Below are 21,847 nucleotides of genomic sequence, written 5' to 3'. Positions count from 1 at the left end.
TATCATGAAAACTCAAACAGGCGGTCATCATGGTCCTAAAGGCTACGAGCCGATGTCTGTAGCATACCGTCAAAACTTGGGTCAAAGGAAGCAATTTAGTCAGTGAAATCAAGAAACATGAATTCCCACAAAAGGGATGTGATACAAAAAAGTGTGTAAAGAATTTGAACCTTAGTGTTCGAGAGATTAGTTTCACTTGGTGATAAGAGTAGTCTACAGCCCATAAAGATTGTGCGAGATACGTATTTTGCACGGTCTATGATTCTGGAAGGAACTTTGTCCTTTAATGAGGATAGTTCAGCAGGAAAAGCATTGATCCAGTGTATTTGGATGAAATTTCCCGGGGGGGGGGGGGTGTTCTTCCTAGTTGAAGGTATACAGGGATGTGCCACGGTTAAAAAGCGAAAAGTAGGTATAGAGAAAGTCAGCATCCGTAAGTCTGCGTGGCACGTCCCCGTACAAAATTTTTCGAGGACCCCACTCACAAGGGGAAATACTTGATGTACCGCTCCACCAAGGTAACTTGAAATCTCGGTTTCTGGCCCTGTAACCATGTGAGTTCCAACTTAATTGCCAGTGAAAGGAGTTTCACTGCTGTTATAGGAAATGATGGGGGGGATTTTCCTGACCTAATTGTCACAGATACTCAGGAAAGTGAGATATTTGCTTGCACAGTAACACGGGTAATGAGTAAGGCCTCCTTCAAACAATTGAGGACAATCAAAACTAATATTGATGACGGCTACAATTTGGAAGACACATTTGTGTTGAATGAAAAAGGAGATATACTTTACTTCCTCCTTCACTGGGGATAAAAAGAACCATAAAAAATGACACAGCTTCTGAGCATATACAATTTGGGTAGACCATAAAATACCCATTATGTCATGTCAAGCTAGTTCTGGAGCAACAAAATGATGCAGAACTCAAAGAGATCAATCTTAGGATTAGATGGGTGAACAGTTTGTTGACCATCGAAAAAGAAGGAAATTCTGTTTGTTTTTGCAAACAAATTGGGGTGCTACTGAGAAATAATTCTCGCTATTCGCAATAAGGGCGCCGCCAGCGGTTTGCGATGTAATCGTGATGTATCATGGGAAAATCGTGATGTATCATGGGAAAAGGTCGACATCCAAGTCCGCGCAATACGAATATTACCATGCTATTACATAGGAACACGTGACAATATTTTTAGTTTGTCAATATAACGGTATTACACGCAAATCGATAGAGAAAAAAATTAATTGTGCACATTTCAAATCACATTATTAAGTATTATTGAGTATCGATTCGCGTGTAACACCTTTATTTTGACAAACGAAAAAAATATTGTCACGTGTTCCTATGTAATAGCATGGTAATATTCGTATTGCGCGGACTTGGATGTCGACCTTTCCCCATGATACATCACGATTACATCGCAAACCGCTGGCGGCGCCCTTATTGCGAATAGCGAGAATTATAATAATGGTCATGTACCAATTGCATTGATATCAACCAAAGGTATTGAGCAGTATACCTTAAGTGCTTATCCAGACTCACAAGATGCACCAGAAAGGTTCTATCAAACTTTGAAAAACATGATCAGGACATACTGTTTGAAATTTCAGAAAGTTTGGGACGAGCGAGTACACCCCGGGGGAGTACACCTGTTATTGTTTGCTCCTAGGGAGGGAAGCTTTTCATGAAACTTTAGTCCTTTTGAGTTAGTATTTGGACACATAGTACGATTAAACTTAAAAGAAAGTTCTTGAAAGAAAAGTGGCTCAATACAATGAACAATCAGATATCAATTGGATATGTCTCCAATTTTAAGCAAAGACTTAACAGAGCAACTGATATCGCTATAGAAAACTTGAAACAGGGTCAGGCAAAAATAAAATAATGGTTTGACAAACATGCAAGAGAAAGAATATTCTACCCAGGTGATAAAGTTCTAGTACTTTTTCAATTCCAGGACACTCATTACAAGCCAGATATCGTGGCCCATTACATGTGAGATTCCGTCAAAAGTGGGTGAAGTGGATTATATTATCACAACTCCGGGTTGACGATAGAGCAGGCAGTTGTGCCACGTATGCTCAATGAGTATTTCCAAAACTCGTGTGTACAGTAAAACATGCTGATAAGGCAAACAAAAATGTTGTGTTGCCCTCAACCGTTCGACCCTAAATCCTGAAAAATCAGGGTCGGCATTTTTTTTTGAATGATGATTTTTACAGATTTGTTCAAAAAGTCAATGTTTGTCACTTAAAATTAATATTTTATTGAAAGAAGAGTTTTTAATTGATGTCTAACAGGTATCCAGAAGTCAAAATTGACAATGTTTCCTAATTGAAGAAGCATTATTTAATATTTGAGGGGATTTTTAAAAAAATGAAGGTTTGGAAAAAAAAAATCCGACCGTCCGACCCAACTTTCCCATTTTCCCACTTAAGGGCAACACAACAATATTTTTTGGGCCTAATGTAGACACATGGCAATTCTAATGTCACATTTGAGCAGGATAATGACGTGTAGCACAAATAGAGTACAATATAAAGCTTAACAATTCTGTGATGTACTTACTAACTTAGATCAAAAGCTAGGTCATCTTTCTCAAGACCAACAAATATGACAATATATTTCAAATGATACGCCAAGTAAAATAAATGCTGCATTTCATGATGTTGGTGATACAAAATCAATCAAGCAGCATACACATAGAGTCAATCCATTTATAAATGAAAAATGAGATAAATTACATGGTAGAAAATGATATCATAGAACTAAGTAGTAGTGAATGGAATTCACCATGTATCCTTGTTCTTAAGCCTGATGGTTTATACCGCATATACAGGTTAGTCGCGGATATGCGAGCTGTAAATGTTCATTCAAAGACAGACTCGGACTCGTATCCTGTTCCAAGAATAAGCCCAATCGCTATTGTAACTTCCGGTTTTTTGGGACACTTTGACCTCTGACATATCGGGGAAATTGTTGTAATTATTATTAATTTATTTATTATTGTCATAATATTATCTTTAAAAATATTTAAATAATTAATTTATTCAATAATAATGTTTTTTGGGTTTGTTTTTATTCTTGTAAAACATTTTAGATTATATTTTGTAAGCACAAAAACCAATTTTCTGAATTTTCCCGATAGGTCAAAGGACAAAGTGTCCCAAAACTGTAAAAACTGTCCCACAATGCATTGCAAACTTCCAATGCCGATTGGGCTTATTGCATAGACAAAATTGGGAACGCAAAATTTGTTAGCAAATTTTACTTCTGAAAGGTTCTTCACAGAGACCGTGTCAAAGATAGTTTTGCTTTTTGTAAACCATTTGGTCTTTCCCAGTACAAAGTTATGCCATTTGGTTTGACGAATGCACCTGCAACATGAAGAATGAATGAAGCAACTCAGCCATCAATTATTGTTCAAAAAGCTGGCTGAGGCACATTTGTCAGAATTGGTTGCAAGGCTTATGTTGATGATTGGATTGTTTACAGTCAAACGTGGGAACAACACATGGGACAGTTCCATCAATTGTTTCAATTAAGCAAAAAGTAATTAAAAAGTAGTTACTTAATAATATAACGAGTTTTAACTCGTTGATACTCCAGGTTGATATTGTTGAAGTTGGTGTTGCATTCAAGCTTTCTTTTTTAAAGGGAAATGGTGTGATTTGTATTTTGTTGTGTATTTTGAAGTGAATTCGGCTAGAAGGTGATTTCGGCCTTGAGTCTTTCCGACTCGCAATATAAGAAACAACTGCAAATTGACTAAATTTCTTCATGCTTTGTTAGTCTACCGAGACCCCTAGACTATACCTTTCGTCTTCAAGAGCTCAGCACACAATGCGGCCAGCGGTCCAAAATACTCCCAGAATGTGAGACAACCATCGACTGTGATTCCTTCGTTCCGCAAAATCTTCACGATTTCCTGGGCGTTGGCGTGATCCTGGGTGTGATCCTCGTTGTCCAGGTTGATAAACTTGTAAACCTGTATTTTTGATTTCATCTTTAGGAAGGTATTCACCAGTACCCGATAAATAATTTACCAACTGGACTCCTTCGGGTAAATATGTTTATTTTTTATTTGGAAGGCATCAATCACCAGCACCCAATTACTAATTAACCAGTATTACAACTCCGGGTCAATATGTTTGTTTTAGTAAGGTACCATCCCCAGTGCCGATGAATAATTTACCAGTTTTACTCCTTTAGGTCAATATTTTTATTTTTAAAAAGGCATCTATCATCAGTAACCGATGAATAATTGACCAATTTTACCCCTTCGTGGTAATAAAATAAATTGACTGACATAATCATTTATTATTGTTTGGAATGAGGAATATTAGTGTGCATTAATTTTGTTTAGTTGACTGACATAACCATAAAATGAAATTGTTTGGAAGAAAATAGCAATATTAGTGAGTGTTAATTGTGTGATACAATTTCGTACGAGTCGCAGACTTGTGATGGTGCTGTGATCATGGTGACTCGCGTTGACAATACAATATTCAAAACAATATTGCACTGCATCCAGATACTTTGTAAAAGATGTACAATACTCAGGTTTGATGTATCGCTCACAAGCTTGATATAAATGGTAATATAAATTACTGCATTCGAAAGGGATTTTCTGTTCATCAGAATTGGTGAAAAAACGTTTTTGGATTGGCTTCTTAAGGGATCGGATAGCAACGTTTGCAAAGTATTTTCTGTGGAACATGAGAGCACATCAGACACATCAAATTGCATTCTGAATAAGAGGAATGTTCTTCTGATATCAAATAATGGTAATTTTTAAAATTCGCGATATAATATAAATTTTATGGTAAATTAAAAAAATGATATTTTTCAATAATACATGCGCAATTCCAAGCAAAAGTGGACACGACTTAAAAAAATAAAATTGCCTCTATGTATTTTTTTTAACTTTCATATTATTCCAAACAGATGTAATGTTCAACTTTTTTCGGCATTTTTCTAACATTTTGTTTAAAAAAACATAAATTTTTCGGAGAGTGTATTTTTAGTGGAAAAATCCTGTTCAACTTAGATATTTTCCAAGTGGGCCTATTTTATTCACGATCATTGTAAAGAACCACAAACATGACAAGTTTTGTGAACTAATTTAGGGTGAAATAACCTGGAAGTAAAAGTCTATCAATTGTTGACCGTTCAATTTAACTGTTGAAATTAAAACCCTTAGCTAGCAGTACATGTATGACATTTCCAAACAGGGTGGAGCAAGGCATTTTAATGGCTTTTAAAATTTTAAGGCATTTTAATGCATTTTAATGCCATTTTAAAAGTACCTAATATAATGCTGGGATGTAAATGTAATGTGTGTGGTACATTGTACATTCTATGCTGATACATACACTGTGTTGGTGTCAGGCGCGTAGCAAGCGGGGGGACAGGGTGGACGAAGTCCATGGGCCCCGAAGGTTCAGGGGCCCCGAGCACAAAAGCAAAAATTAAATAAGGGCTGATAATGGAGAGCAGGGCCGGATTTTTATACCATTGGGCCAGATGGGCCCGGGTCCAGGGCCCCAAAAATTGCCCTATGCATCTTTCTTTAAACCCCAATAACGGCATGTTTTTTGGTCAAAATAGGGCAAAATTGTAAAATTCATGTTGATCTGGGGCCAAAATAGTCTGAAATTGAATTGAACAAAATATGTTAGCCCCTTAGTCCCCCTTTAGTTAAACCAAAACTTGGCCACGTGAGTTCGGGGCCTCCAAATTTTGGCCTGGCCCAGGGCCCCCATCAGGTAGGCTAAATCACGCAAGGTTAAAAGGGCCCGTACTGCTTCTTGTCCATGGGCCCCCGATGCTCTTGCTACGCCACTGGTTGGTGTTATTTGTACATAATTTTGTACATACATTATCAATTAGGTTTTATACTGTTTCTGTTTTAGGACACGATCAAAATAAAAATGAGTGATTTTTTAGCATGTCACAGCTCGTAGCACGAGTTACCGTTTTTTGCAGCTGTCCCATACGTACAAAATTTGATATATTCATTTAGCAATACTATGAGGATCTAGCCTTGAATGTTGGGTATTAAATACAAAAAATAAAGATTCCAATCAAATGAGTTTAAAAAGCTGGAGCACAAAGTATGTAAAAGGGCGCCCAAAAGTGTAGCACGAGTTATCGTGGAATTGCCCATATATAGGATTGGGACGCTGCCAGTTAACACCGTGATATAGTATGCCTATTAAATATGGCCGTCTTTTTGATTTTTTCACTGTGTTAGGTTGATACATCCGGTCTCGTATGACCAAGGCATATCATGAAGAAATATATTAATATGTCAAATGTCATGCATTTAGTAGAGGTACAGCGGTAATGTTCCATGACCAAATCATTGTAACAAAGGGTTGAAAGTGTTTCAGTGCCCTGAACAAAACTGGGAAGCCCTCTTCAATATTCTGGCAATTATAGGTAGGGGTCAAAATAAAAACACCCCAATCCTGTTGAAAAGTATGTACAATTATTTTTGTGGTCATAAGGAGTCCAAAATGTATAGTTCGTTGTATTTGCAAAGTTTACTTATTCAAAGGTCTTTGAATATGTTGAAGAGGGCAAATAATGCCAAATTTGTTTTGCATCCTTCAGATAAGTCAAAACAAACACTTCGAACCCAAATGATTTGGTCACGGAACCTTACCGCTGTTCCTCTACTAAATAATACAACATCATGCAAAATCAGCAAATGTAAATGAACCTCAATGGCACCCGGTGTATATAAGCACCACCACCATGGCATCTTAGTATACCACGATTCTGTCACGGTCGAAACGTGAAGAACTACTCCTTTTTCATAGCAACTAGATCCTCATGCTGCACCGGTTGATAGGATTTACGCGCACGTACGTTCTATGGGGCACACCTCTCATCAGATCTCCAGCTCTCCCATGCGTTTGCTTTGTTTGGACCTTAATGGCACGGGATATACGGAAGTAACTAAGGGCCATGTGGGTTCGCTTTGTAACGCAAGAAGTCAGGATCTTGTGATCACAAATCCCGACTTCTTGTGTTCCTGACTTAGCCAGTTTGAAATAAAGAGATAGTAAAGATATAAAAATAAAGAAATAGTTAAGACAACTCAGGATCTCAAGAACTCATGAAATCTGTTCAATTTTCACGGCGTTAGTATTTTAATTGTAAGCCCATCCACTTCAGTTATCTCGAGATCCTATTTTCATGACTTGAAGTCAGGAACTCGTGAACTCAAGCCACGCTTGAGTTCCTGACTTCATGATTTTAAAGTCAGGAACTCGTGAACACCAGCCGCGCTTGAGTTCTTGAGTTCCTGACTTCATGACTTTAAAGTAAAACAACTCGTAAACACAAGCCGCGCTTGAGATCCTGACTTCACGACTTTAAAGTCAGGAACTCGTGAACACAAGCCGCGCTTGAGTTCTTGACCTCTGACTTTAGCATGTGTGTTACAAGCGCCATCATTTATGCATTCAGGCTCTCTCAGCTGGTAGGCGACACCGAACTAAACTTGTCATATACTCGGATACCACTTAGAACAATATTTATTTAATCTATTTTTTCATTTCAGTTTAATCATTGTTAATTTAGCAGTTTTGTTTGTAATTGCAATCAGAAACGTTGTAATAAAACATGATTTTAAATATTATAAATTAATTTTCTCTGAGGACTGGTGGCGTGTCTAGTAATCAGGTAATGATGATGATGATGATGATGATGATGATGATGACGATGACGACGACGACGACGACGACGACGACGACGACGACGACGACGATGTTTTTTGATACTGAGACAGGGACGGACAATTAGTCTAGTGTTGGCTCTAACATTAATTGGGGAGGAGGGGTTGTAAAGCAATATGAAACGCCAATGTTTGCCAATCATGTTACTTATAATATTTTAACAAATAGTAGGGTCCAGAATGGAAGTCCCGTTCTCGAATTGAGTACAAGAAGTTTTGAAGGTGTTTTTTAATAGATTTGAGGACGCTGAATAAAATGAGAGGGGTCTGACCCATCGAAAAGTGTGGGGAACTCTCACTAGAGGGTGTTTTTCAAAATGGCCACCAAAATCACTTAAAATCACCATAACTTGGTCAGAGAAGCATCCAGCAGCACGATTCTGATGTCTATACCCATGTTTTCAGGGTCCATGAATCCAATAGAGTCATTTACAACAGCATAGGACCTATCATTCCAAGATGGCTGCCAAAATTTGAAAATGGCCGCCAGTGAATATTAATTTGGCTATATCTCGGGTGTTAAAAGTCCTAGAAGTACAATTCTGGTGTCTATACCCATGTTTACAGGGTCTAGAAATCCATTGGAATAATCTAGAACAGCACAGGACCTTTAAATCCCAAGATGGCCGCCAAAAGTAAAAAATAACCACCACTAAAATGCAGAATTTTGCTTATATCTTATCATATCTGTGGTTTAGGTGGTAAAACTGGCTGCATGAAGCGCAACTCCAACCTGCTTTGCTCTCCCTACCTAACCCATCTTTCTCCCTGCATGCCCTTGCCTTTCTTCTGCATGCTTCTTACCCTTTGCTTGCTTTGCTATTCTTACTATACTTCAAGGTTGTAGGCACAAGAGGCATTTCCATCAGTCCTCCTGTTCCTAATCGCCTCTCTGTAGTTACCAACCCCCACGTTCACGAAGATTGCAAGTCAATCGCGTACCACCTGTTACGGCTTTGCCTTGCGGTAGAGTTAACAGACGGGGGCTCTGGGGGCAAAAGTCTGTGATCTGAAAGGCTGTTGGAGCAGTCTGGAGGGTTGCAGATTTTGCTTACTGTATGACATCATCTTCAAGATCATCGAGCCTTATCTCCAGGTTTGTCTACAGTTAGGAGGAGAAATAAATCTAACAAAGTCACCAGTTAGTGACCTGTAGGGAGAGAACTGGTCCTTCGTACTACCTTGGTTTAGACCACTGAAACTTAACCACTATGATGAGTTCAACAAACAGCACCCGGGTTAAAGCCCCGGATTTACATTCGCACAGACTAACTCAGGGCCTGGATCACCATCCAGTGCATGATGATGCACCACCCCTAAAGCCAATCGGAAAGAGTGATGGTCCTCCTACAGCAGGGCGAACACCACTCCGAAACCCAATTAGACGGGATGCTGCTAATAACCCTGATGATAGAAGGGCACTTTTACATGCCAAGAAAAAGATTGGTATCGGGACATGGAATGTCAGGACCCTTTACCAGCCTGGCAACTTAGAATTACTTATTCACCAATTGGAGAACTACAAGTGGGAGATAATGGGTATATCAGAAACCCATTGGATAGAATCAGGAGATTTCACACAAGATGGTTACCAAATATTGAGCGCCGGTAGTGGATCTACTCACAGAGCAGGGGTTGCCTTAATTCTCAACAAGAATGCCCAGAGATCACTCCTCGGCTACAATCCTATTTCAGAAAGGCTAATTACAGCAAGGCTTCGCACTCAAATAGGAACAGCTACCATTATGCAGGTGTATGCACCTACAACGTCATACCCAGATGAAGATATTGAAGACTTTTATGACCAACTGCAATTGAAATAAATAAAACACCTTCCCAAGACATCCTTATCATCATGGGTGATTTCAACGCGAAAGTTGGTATCGACTGGGAACCATGGAATGGCGTTATTGGGAAGTTTGGTATTGGAGAAGCAAACGACAGAGGTGAAAAGCTGCTCAGCTTTTGTTCATCGAATAGCCTGTGTATCACAAACACTCTCTTCAAAGAATCCAAACCAAGTCGCCAGTGGACCTGGGAATCCCCAGATGGTTCCACAAGGAACAAGATCGATTTTATCCAAATACGACAAAAATGGAAAACGAGCGTGACTTCCTCGCGCAGTTTTCCCAGCGCAGACATCGGATCTGACCACCAACTTGTTTTAGCCAACATTAAACTGAAACTTAGATCCAGAGGGAAACAATGCAAGATCAAGAAATTTGATGTAAGCAAACTGTACCTACAGCAGACTTACAGTGACTACCAAGTAACAATTGGTGGAAAATTTAACCCACGAATTGAACTAAACGACACAGACATAGAGACGGAAGAGCTATGGCAGAATATTAAGTCAGGCTTTAATGAAACAGCTGACAAGGTCCTAGGAGCAAAGAAACCGCAGAGACAAAAACCTTGGTTAACTGCCGAAGTTCTTAAGCTGACGGAAGAAAGAAGTAAGGTGAAGCAGGAAAGACTCAAAGACAACTAAAAAAAGCCAAGGTACAACTTTCTCAACAGAGAAATAAAACGGAAGTGTAAAGAGTGCAAAGAAGTATGGCTTCAAAATCTGTGCAAAGATGTGGAGCATGCAAATGATGCAAAGAAAACCAAAGAGGTTTACACTACCATCAAGACCATCATTGGATCAAAATCTACTCGTATGAGAGGTGTAAAGGACAAAGGTGGCGAGGTGCTCACCGATGACAAGAAAATAAAGGACAGATGGAAAGAAAACTATGAAGAGCTGTATAATCAACCCATCCCATCCGATACAAGTATCTTACAGTCTCTACCAAGTACTTCAACAGAAGACATAGAGCCCCACATTCTCAAATCTGAAGTGGAACTGGCCATCAAACGCCTCAAAAGAAATAAAGCAGCAGGAGAAGATGGTATATCAGCGGAAGAAATCAAGGCAGCAGGAGAAGCTGGATGTAATGCTCTTCTAAAACTCTGTAACAAGATATGGGAGTCTGAAGTAATTCCTGAGGACTGGGGGAAGGCAATCATTGTCCCCATATTTAAGAAAAAAGGATAAAATGGACTGTGGAAATTACAGAGGTATCAGCCTCCTGAGCTTGGCAGGGAAAGTATTTTGCTCGATCATCCAATCTAGAATCCAGAAGAAAACTGAAGAGATCCTCTCAGAATCTCAAGCAGGATTTAGAGCAGGCAGGAGTACAGTAGACCAATTGCTTTCGCTACGACAACTGGCTGAAAAATGCACGGAGATAGGGAAACCACTATACTGCTGCTACATCGACTATCAAAAAGCTTTTGATACTGTTTGGCAAGAAGGTCTTTGGAAGGCTATGGACCACCTAGGCTACTCTAGAAAAATGGTTAGACTTCTCCAAGCCTTATATAACACCTCTAAAAGTGCAGTAAGAGTGAATGAAGAGCTGACAAACTGGTTCACCACTCAAACAGGAGTCAGACAGGGATGTATTCTCTCCCCCCAGCTGTTTAACATCTTGCTGGAACTGGTCCTACGCCTAGCTATTGAAGATGTCGGCATTGGAATTACAATTCAAGGACAGCTCATCAACAACCTGAGATTTGCCGATGATATTGTTTTACTGGCCGACTCTGAAATTAACCTCCAAACTCTAGTCGACAAAGTACACAATGAAAGCATGAGGTTTGGTCTGACCATAAACATCGCTAAAACCGAAGTCCAGGTGATTGGTAGAGAAACAGCAAAAGCCACCATATCCATTGGAAATTCCACCCTTGAGCAGGTGGAATCATTCATCTATCTAGGTGGAGTGATCACTGAAAAGGCAAGCAGCGAGAAGGACATCAAAAGGAGAATTGGCTTGGCCATGGGCATCATGCAAAAACTCAACCCCATCTGGAAATCCAAAGAAATATCCACCATAACAAAATTGGAATTGTACAAAGTACTGGTGCTTTCTATAGCAACCTATGCCTCTGAAGCCTGGACAATCAAAAAACGTGATGAGCAGCGACTTCTGGTATTTGAAATGGCTTGTCTCAGAAAAATCCTGGGTGTTACTAGAAGGGACAGGATTAGGAACACCTCAATCAGAGACACCCTTGATTACCAGTGTACTGTAATGAACAAGATCCGTGCAAAACAGCTGTCCTACTATGGCCATGTGAAAAGAATGCCTCCATCCAGATATCCAAAAATCATATTAGAAGGACGAATCCCAGGGAAACGACCTAAAGGAAGACCCCCAATGCGCTGGATGGACAACATCAAAGCAAACTGCAGTGCAGTGGGAATCCAATCTGTAGTAGAAGCCGGTCGGATGGCAAACAACAGAGCTGAGTGGCGAAGCATAGTGGCTAGGCAGCTATCTCCAGGACCTACCTGTGTCATGGGAGGAAAGCTTTAAGTGAAGTAAGTGAAGTGAAAAGGTTTAGACGCCCTTATGCAATCCTTACCTGGGGCTAAGATGCCTTAACCTTAGCATAACGCAGTATAAACCCCAGATAAGGTATCTAAACCCCAGATAAGGCGCTGTAACCCAAGATTAAGGGATGTAGACCACAGATAAAGCAATTCAAACCCCAAATAAGGCGCCTTAACCCTTAATAAGGAACATAAACCACAGATAAGGCCTCTAAACTCCACGTAAGGTACCTTAACTCTAGTTTTAAGTAAACATACATTACTGATAGACCAGCACACTAAAGAGTAAAGAACAATAAACATTGAATTCTTTCATTTCGGATGTAATTTTATCCAGTTTTTTTTTAAACTTCAAAGAAATTCACTTTGTTTGGCAATTATGATTTTGAATTTCCAAATCGTACACATACGCACAAACATCTCCAGTACATTTTACTAGTAATGTTTAAACGCCCAAAACGCATTGCGCATTATACGCATACTATTCAAAATGCGATACGTGTGCGAACACAGTACACGTATATGACAAACAAGTGTGCTTACGCACAAACATGCGTAGCACATAATTAGCCTCTCGTTATAAAAGGTAAGCAGACCTTGCTCGTCCTTCAACATGTTTGAGGGGAGTATGCCGATTTAATTTGGTTACGTAAGGTATCCTTTCAAAGCAAACACTATGGACCACAAGAGCCTCGTCCAATGGCACAGTCCAATAACCTCAATTACATAATCATAGTGCAAAATTTGACCTCAAGTTGCAGAGTATGAGTTTTGTACCCAAATCTTCAAAGGTCATTCAATGAATGTACACATGTATTGGGGTATAAGAACTTCCCCTGATAGATGAGAATGTTGTGGATCTTAATGAAATGAACTGGCAATTGTTTCATTGTAAAAGTTCTAATGTTGTCCTCGAGAGAGACAGTTATATATGCTTCGCTATGCATCTGTGTGTTAAAACAGGCTACAATTGCAAAATATTATGAAGCGAGAAAAACGTGCGTCTGGTTGTACATAACACGCGGGCAAGACAGGCAAAACAATAATGTAACATTAATGTTTCACATTCCTTCCCCCTCCATATCAATGTTTAAGCAAACACTTGACTAAACGTCATTTAATTTGAAGGTTACTACTTGTTTATAAAGAATGCAAATGAAGTGCTCAAACCTAAACATTTTCCTAACACCCCACCCCTCCCCCTCCCCCCCCCACCAATCAATGTTGGGTTCTATTAGGCTCCCGTGACCAAACAAATTAGGATTCAAAATTGCAGAGTCCGAACACGGAGGCTATTTATAAGACCCAAATCAACATTGTTACGGGGAGGAGGGGGTCGAATATGGTGCGTGGTCCTCAAGTGTCCCAAGACTAGTTTCCGTACTTTGCGTTTTGTTTACAATTTCCTTTCCGATGGTAATGACATTTTAAAAAAAATATAAAAAAATGACAGTGATTCGTCGTCATCATTAACATTATCACCATCATCATCATCATTATCATCACCATCATCACCATAATCATCATCATCACTACCATTGTCAAAGGAATACATTTCTTAAATCACGTTTTTAAACTTCGAGCCTAGTTTGCCACCAAAAAATATCAACTACCAGATCAAATAAAAATAAAGTGAACTATTTACAGTCCAAAAACAAATTTGTTTTAGATAATGATTTGGAAATTCAAAATCATATTTCCAACACAAAGTGAATTTCTTTGAAAAAAAAAAAAAAGTGGATTTAATTACATCCGAAATGAAAGAATTCGGTGTTAATAACATTTTATTGTAATATTGAATGCCTATCTTGGTATACCCTACACAACCGCCACATGGGCACAATGATACATAATAACAGCATAATATAATGAGATAAAGTCAACATGTAAAACACAATACGAAGTTAAATGTCGTGTCAAAGGTCACGACACGACATCCAAACCCCGGAGGGCGCTGGTCTATTGTAATTACTGATAAGGGTCGTAAACCCCAGATAAGGGTCGTAAACCCCAGATAAGGCATCTAAGCCCCAGATAAGGCGCCTTAACCCCAGATAAGAGACGTAAACCCAAATAAGAGACGTAAACCCAGATAAGAGACGTAAACCCAGATAAGAGACGTAAACCGCAGATAAGGCGCCTTAACCCCAGATAAGGAACGTAAACACCAGATATGGCATCTAAATCCCAGATATGGTGCCTTAATTTCAGATGAGAAACGTAAACCTAGGATAACACAGTCTAAACCCCAGATATGGCATTTAAACCCCATGAGGCGCCTTAACCCCAAATAAGGGATGTAAACCCTAGATAAGGCAGTCTAAATCCCAGATCCATTCTTTAGGCCTCTAAACCCAGATAAGGCGCCTTAACCCCAGATAAGGGATGTATAGGATAATGCAGTCTAAACCCAAAATATGCTGCCTTAACTCCTGATAAGGGACGTTAACTGGGGATAACAGAGTCTAAACCCCAGATAAGGCATCTAAACCCCAGATAAGGCGCCGTAACCCCAGATAAGGAACGTAAGCTCCAGATAAGGCAGTTTAAACTCCAAATAAGACACCTTAAACCCTAAATAACGAACACAGACCCCAGATAATGCAGTCTAAATCCCAAATAAGGCATCTAAACCAAGATAAGGCACCCTAACCCCAGATAAGTGATGTGAATCTAGGATAATGCAGTCTAACCCCCAGATAAGGTGCCTTAACCCCAGATAAGGGACGTTAACTGGAGATAACGTAGTCTAAACCCAAGGCGCCGTAACCCCAGATAAGGGATGTAAACATATGATAACACAATCTTAACCCCAGATAAGGCACCTTAACTGCAGATAAGGAACGTAAACCCCAGATAAGACAGTCTAACACCAGATAAGGTGCCTTAACCTCAGATAAGGGACATAAGCCAAGGATAACACAGTCTAAACCCCAGACAAGGCATCTTAACCCCACACAAGGCGCCTTAACCCCAGCAAGGGGACGTAAGCCCAGAAAAGGCAGTCTAACCAGCAGATAAGGCGCCTTCCCTCAGATAAGGAGCGTAAACCCCAGATAAGGCATTTAAACCCTGGGTAAGGTGCCTTATCCCTAGGTAAGGGACGTAATCTGGGGGTTAAGGGGCCTTATCTGGAGTTCAGATGCCTTATCTGGGGTTTAGATTGTTTAGGTGGGGTTTAGGTGCCTTTATTATCTGTGGTTTAGACTGCCTTATCTGGGGTTAAGCAACCTTATCTGGGGTTTAGATGCTTTATCTAGGGTTTAGATGCCGTATCTGGGGTTTACGTTCCTTTTCTAGGGTTTAAGGTGCCTTATTTGGGGTTTAAACTGCCTTATCTTGAGCTTACGTCCCTTATCTGGGGTTAATGTCTTATCTGGGATTTAGACTGTGTTATCCCCAGTTAACGTTTATGTTCCTTATTTAGAGTTAAGGCGCCTTATTTGGGGTTTGGACTGCTTTATCTGGGGTCTTCGTCCCTTAATCTGGGGCCCCGATCTGGGGTTTAGACTGCGTTATGCTAAGGTTAAGGTATCTTAGCCCCAGGTAAGGAACGTAAACCCTGGATAAGGCCGTCTAAACCACAGATAAGATAAGATATAGGCAAAATTCTGCACTTTAGTGGTGGTTATTTTGAAATTTTGGCGGCCATCTTGGGATTTGAAGGTCCTGTGCTGTTCTAGATTATTCCAATGGATTTCTAGACACTGTAAACATGGGTATAGACACCAGAATCATACTTCTAGGACTTTCTGTACCCGAGATAAAGCCAAATTAATTTTCACTGGCGGCCATTTTGACATTTTGGCAGCCATCTTGGAATGATAGGTCCTAGGCTGTTATAAATGACTCTATTGGATTCCTTGACCCTGAAAACATGGGTATAGACATCAGAATCGTGCTGCTGGGTGTTTCTCTGACCAAGTTATGGTGATTTTAAGGGATTTTGGCGGCCATTTTGACAAAAACGCCCTCTAGCGAGAGTTCCCCACACTTTTCGATGGGTCAGACCCCTCTCATTTTATTCAGCGTCCTCATATCTATAAAAAAAACCACCTTCAAAACTTCTTGTACTCAACCCGAGAACGGGACTTCCATTCTGGACCCTACTAAAAGAGCACGTGTCGTCTACCCTGCTCACCTGTGATTTTGCATACACATTATACTATCATTTGCTCCGAGCCAAAAAAAGACATCATTTCCAAAGACACAGTTCAGTGACCTCGAGGCCTCCATTCAACAAGAAAGTTAACCTGACGTTGTGGAGTATGATGTGTTTATATCCAATGCGTTCAGAGGTCAATTTATGAGTGCACAAACATTGTAAGGTCAACCCGAACAGCATGTAACATATTTTCTTCAAGGCCAACTCGACTTTTACAATGCATAGAGGTCAAATGTGTCCATGTTAAAAATAGAATAATATTACTACATGTAGTGTGAGCCAGGCATAAATATCGTTTGTGTATTAATTATCATCATCATCATCTGTCATCATCATCATCATCATCATCATCATCATCATCATCATCATCATCACCTGATTACTAGACCCCGGTACTAGACACACCACCAGTCCTCAGAGAAAATTAATTTATAAATATTTAAAATCATGTTTTATTACAACGTTTCTAATCGTAATTACAAACACAACTGCTAAATTAACAATGATTAAGCTGAAATGAAAAAATAGATTTAAATATTGTTTTAAGTGGTATCCGAGTATATGACAAGTTTAGTTCGGTGTCGCCTACCAGCTGAGAGAGCCTGAATGCATAAATGATGGCGCTTGTAACACACATGCTAAAGTCAGGAAGTCAATACCTCAAGCGCGGCTTGTGTTCACGAGTTCCTGACTTTAAAGTCGTGAAGTCAGGAACTCAAGCGCGGCTTGTGTTCACGAGTTCCTGACTTTAAAGTCGTGAATTCAGGATCTCAAGCGCGGCTTGTGTTCACGAGTTCCTGACTTTAAAGTCATGAAGTCAGGAACTCAAGAACTCAAGCGCGGCTTGAGTTCACGAGTTCCTGACTTTAAAGTCGTGAAGTCAGGAACTCAAGCGCGGCTTGTGTTCACGAGTTCCTGACTTTAAAGTCGTGAATTCAGGATCTCAAGCGCGGCTTGTGTTCACGAGTTCCTGACTTTAAAGTCATGAAGTCAGGAACTCAAGAACTCAAGCGCGGCTTGAGTTCGCGAGTTCCTGACTTTAAAGTCGTGAAGTCAGGATCTCAAGCGCGGCTTGTGTTCACGAGTTCCTGACTTTAAAATCATGAAGCATATACTCAAGAACTCAAGCGCGGCTTGTGTTCACGAGTTCCTGACTTTAAAGTCATGAAGTCATGATCTCGTGATCCTGTGTTCCTGACTTGAAGTCAGGAAGTCAGGAACTCAAGCGTGGCTTGAGTTCACGAGTTCCTGACTTTAAGTCATGAAAATAGGATCTCGAGATAACTAAAGTGGATGGGCTTACAATTAAAATACTAACGCCGTGAAAATTGAACAGATTTCATGAGTTCTTGAGTTGTCTTAACTATTTATTTTTATATCTTTACTATCTCTTTATTTCAAGCTGGCTAAGTCAGGAACACAAGAAGTCGGGATTTGTGATCACAAGATCCTGACTTCTTGCGTTACAAAGCGAACCCACATGGCCCTTAGTTACTTCCGTAGGGATAAGAAAGAAAGAACAGTTTACCAACCCAAGGTGTTACATTTAAACAAGACAACGATTTTGTTGTCTTGTTTAATTGTAACACTTTGGGTTGGTAAACTGTTCTTTCTTTCTTATTAATTATATTCAGTTTCCTCTTCTTGCTCAGGATAACCCACAAAAGCTGTATGAAGCTTATTTCCATTGGGGTTCTTTTTGGGTAGGATGTACAGACAGCCAGGCGTTACCCTGATCGGAATTGGTTGCGAGATCTTTGTTATACACTGCATCTGCCCCACAATACAGTAATTTTGATATTTTTGCTACCACCGGGAACTGAACTGGGGATCTCTTTCATCAGAGTCAAAGACCTTAAGTGCAGGGCCACGCTGATCTCATATTAGTAGAGAGAAACACACCATCAATAATAAAGAAACACAACACTGACCTGGTCCTTTACGCAGTCATTTGGGTCCGACTCGACCAGAATTACCTTGACACCCATAGCGGCTGCATCAGTCCAGATGAACCCCTTGCTGTATCCACCCGCGCCAATAATCAGGATATGTTTCCCGTCAAGAACTTGGTCCTGGGATCTCTGGACCATGGATCGAACCCATGGTCGGACACTGCGGCCGAGGATCGAGTCTTGTTTTGCGGTGTATCACTGTCGTACTCTTTATCAGATCGACGCACCTGGTAGCTGAGTTGTGTATCGATCGTTGTACATTGTTGGGTCAGGTGATACATGAAATCGAACACCTGGCAGTTGACCCGGCAGTCGTGGCTGTTCAATTCAATGGCCACGGGAATGATATTACCATCCTCGTTGGTAAGGAGGAAATCAACGCCTGAAATAATGAATGTAAATTAACAACTTTACTTAATCACATTTGTTAAATTTCATTTCTATCCTTTAGTTTTAAAAATAAGGAGCGTGAACCAAAATGCAACATAATACAAGCCTATTTGTGAATTTAATGAGCTTACAAAAGAGATCAAGCTAAAATATTAATCTTTACACTTTCCTCATTCACAATTTTGTACCTGCTAGCCAAAAACGCATGGCAGATCCGTCAAATGTCTGGTCAAATTTTTTGCAAAAGTAGCCCATCCCTTAATGTGCGCTCTATAACATACTCGACTACTCACAGATTTAGACAAAATTTGATAACATCTGAAAAATGGGTCAATTGAGTACATTCAGCTCATACACCAGAGGAGAAAGCAGCAATGCTTGAGCAATTGTTGTTGTTGAAGAGTAATCTCTTCACATCCTTTTCATGACGCGTATAAAGAATAAGAAATAAGAATTTTGTTTTGTTTAAATTTTTTTTTTGGCATTCTCCTTTTATTAAGTAAATCCATTGTCTCTGGTTGTAACATACTTCTTAGTGTGCTTACTCAACATGCTCAATTGAATAGTAATAATTAATAATAGATTAATTTTGATGGTAACGGTGCCAATATAGCCCAAATTAATCTACCGCCAACATTCGTATCCGTACCAATAATATCGGTGTAACCACCGAGACCACCTCTCTGTTCTTCATCCAGTTTATGTTCCTCCTCACTGAGGATTCTCATCAGGTCCTCGCCTTTCTTGCGGATGTCACGATCCACGGCACGCCTCATGGCGGGGTCGGTCAAGCCATAGGCCAGTAGTGTGGAGTCCAGGCCCTGTGGGACAGTGTTGTTTCTGCTGATTGAAGAGTCCTTGGACGATAGCCCACAGTTTATCTGTAAAGGACATAAATAAGTATGTTTAAAAATGGTAATGATGATTTTAATTTTATTTGAAACAACGTTTTGATATATCAAGTTCAAATCCTTCACATCTGTTTTTCTCCGATACGGAAATGTATTTTGCATATATCATTTGTATCTTTTATAAACAGGATTAACACATTAATCAAACATATGCTATTACATTTTAATCGTAATTATCTGTGATGCATGTTTTATTTTTCTTGGTTTTTTTTGGATAAACTTATTTTATTTAAAAGTTATTGTGACCCAAAATGCTATGCAGTTTAAAGATTGTGTTAGTGCAGATATATATTTGTTCAATTTGATGATGTGTAATTACCGAAGTTGTGATAGGCTTGCCGTCAAAATCTCTGCAGACGGTCGAGCGGGCACGAAAACTGAGTTTCTCAGTAGCCTTCCACAACTCCACCGCTTGGCTCCCATTGACGATATGCAGTGGAGAAATGGGTTCCACGAACGTCTCGACGAGGACGGTATCCCCACCGTCCATTTTCTCAAGTAGATCTTCGACAGCGTTGGAGATGGATTCGAGGTCGCCAGCCTGATGAATGGTACCACCGATACTGGCGTGAAACTCGGAGCCCGACGGCTTCACAACAATCTGGCAACAAAATAGCAAGAGTTATAATAAAATCCAGAAATCCAGAAACTAGATCGCACCTGACGACCCTGTCAATCAAACTCACACATCCCGTGATTGGTTAGTTATCTAGGAAAGGCACCGCCCTATACGCGATAGTAACCAATAACGAGATTATTGCAACAGCATTTTGACGGGCATTAGCAAACCTCTCATCTCCAGACTTCAAAATGTTCAACGCACTTCAGCCAGGATAATTGCCAAGCGTAGAAAATTTGACTCGATCACTCATGAACTCGTTTCGCTCCACTGGTTCCCCATACAGCAAGGCATCATATTGAAAATATGCTGATGGCTTAATATTTTAGTCATGTGAGATGAAAAACCCTCTCAGGCATTCATAACGATGGGCAACAATACATTTGGTATTGAGACAAATTTTGGCCCCGAAAACACCCTAGAAACTCACCTTCTTGCCATTGATGCTAGGTTTGCCAAGGAACGTAGCGATCTCCTGCTCCACGGAAATGGCATGTTTACATACACTGCCATATTCGATCTTTTTCCAGATATACACGCACGAGTTGTCAGCGTTCACCAGGTCGGTGTTCTCGGCTTTCACACACTTGCCCAGCACACACACTCGAATGGCATCGGAGTTGGGCACCTGAGAGAGGTACATGCATAGCAAACGGTGAATTATTTGACCAGCGTGAGTACTACGCTAATAATGTTGTTTATTATTGTGTTATTTGCGACTAATAATGAACCATATCGGCCTATTTACAGGTTCCAACACTGAATGCCAATTCGACTTAAGGCACATTTTCTTTTGCGAAGGATACACATTCGGGTAATCGAATATTTTTAACTCATGAAAAGGTTTATTTGGCAAGCATACATATACATGAGCATTTCGTTTGAGCCTGGTCCCATCAGGACCCAACAAACAATCACAAAACTATACATGTAATTTAATGCCAGTTTGAATGCTATGATGTACCTTGCGCTTGTCTTCGATCTTAAAAGCCAGTGTCTCCGGTACGGCAATCCCAACTTTGGACATGAGGTAGCGATTCCAGAGTTTATCGTGTATCATATCACACAGTGGTAGCGAGCTGCTCAACGGACAGTCCAAGTTCCTCTGCAAGAAACAGGGATGTACATTTTTGTAAATATACCCTAGAAGTCAGGGAGACTTGGAGAAATCTCACCAATTTGGTTAATATTGGTATATTAAGTATATGAATTATATGAATTGTATGAATTATAACTACCGTGGGGGGGGGGGGGCTTGTACCCAGCAAACACAAAAACGTTTTAAAAACGTTTTAAGTTATATTTTGGCTTTTGGTTTAGGTAAAAACGTTTTAATAACATTAAAATGTCGGGTTATATAAAGGTCATGATAACGTTTTAAAACGTTTTGTATGAAAACACACTACAACAATATTTTTAAATGTTTTCAAACAATGCTATTGTAAGCTATTTTTGCAAACATTTTTGCCAAATATTGTGTCAATACTTAAATAACATTATGTTAAAATATTTGAACCCAGCAAACACAGAAATGTTCTTTAAATGTTTTTTCAAAACCTTTTAATAACATTTAAATGTCGGGTTATATAAAGGTCATGAAAACGATTTTAAAACGTTATTGAAAATATTTTGGGTAAACATTTTTCGCAAAATATTTTTTTAACCCCAAAATAACATTC

At 39.8% G+C, this 21,847-nt stretch overlaps 1 protein-coding gene across 3 annotated transcripts; it reads right to left on the bottom strand.

Annotated features, from left to right (window-relative positions):
• Positions 1-3,850: 3,850 nt before the first annotated feature.
• LOC140162792 (carnosine synthase 1-like) lies at positions 3,851-21,207 on the bottom strand. 3 transcript variants are annotated; one of them, XR_011860347.1, is made up of 6 exons: positions 21,133-21,207; positions 20,599-20,796; positions 19,869-20,150; positions 19,288-19,519; positions 18,228-18,630; positions 3,851-3,988 (listed from the first exon to the last, which is right to left on the bottom strand). XR_011860347.1 is itself a non-coding variant. In XM_072186093.1 (5 exons), the coding sequence occupies exons 1-5, from the start codon at positions 21,193-21,195 to the stop codon at positions 18,338-18,340; spliced, it is 1,068 nt and encodes a 355-aa protein (XP_072042194.1). In that variant the 5' UTR covers positions 21,196-21,207; the 3' UTR covers positions 17,950-18,337. The 3 variants fall into 3 exon arrangements, 1 of the variants encoding a protein (XP_072042194.1); XR_011860348.1 differs by having other exon boundaries at positions 3,863-3,988; positions 18,273-18,630; XM_072186093.1 differs by lacking the exon at positions 3,851-3,988 and having other exon boundaries at positions 17,950-18,630.
• Between the last annotated feature and the right edge of the window lie 640 nt (positions 21,208-21,847).

This window comes from Amphiura filiformis, chromosome 10 (assembly GCF_039555335.1).
Source record: "Amphiura filiformis chromosome 10, Afil_fr2py, whole genome shotgun sequence".
NCBI classification, from domain to species: Eukaryota; Metazoa; Echinodermata; class Ophiuroidea; order Amphilepidida; family Amphiuridae; genus Amphiura; species Amphiura filiformis.
Note: the sequence above shows the minus strand (reverse complement) of the source record. Positions and strands in the feature narration are given on the sequence as shown.

Bases quoted from the DNA above. Each gene is read 5' to 3' on its own strand.
- LOC140162792 (XM_072186093.1), bottom strand. From the start codon at position 21,195: ATGTCCAAAGTTGGGATTGCCGTACCGGAGACACTGGCTTTTAAGATC. The intron at 20,797-21,132 runs GTACATCATAGC...TACCTCTCTCAG, and splicing joins AGATCGAAGACAAGCGCAAG to GTGCCCAACTCCGATGCCAT. The intron at 19,520-19,868 runs GTAATTACACAT...TGTCCTTTACAG, and splicing joins GCAAGCCTATCACAACTTCG to ATAAACTGTGGGCTATCGTC.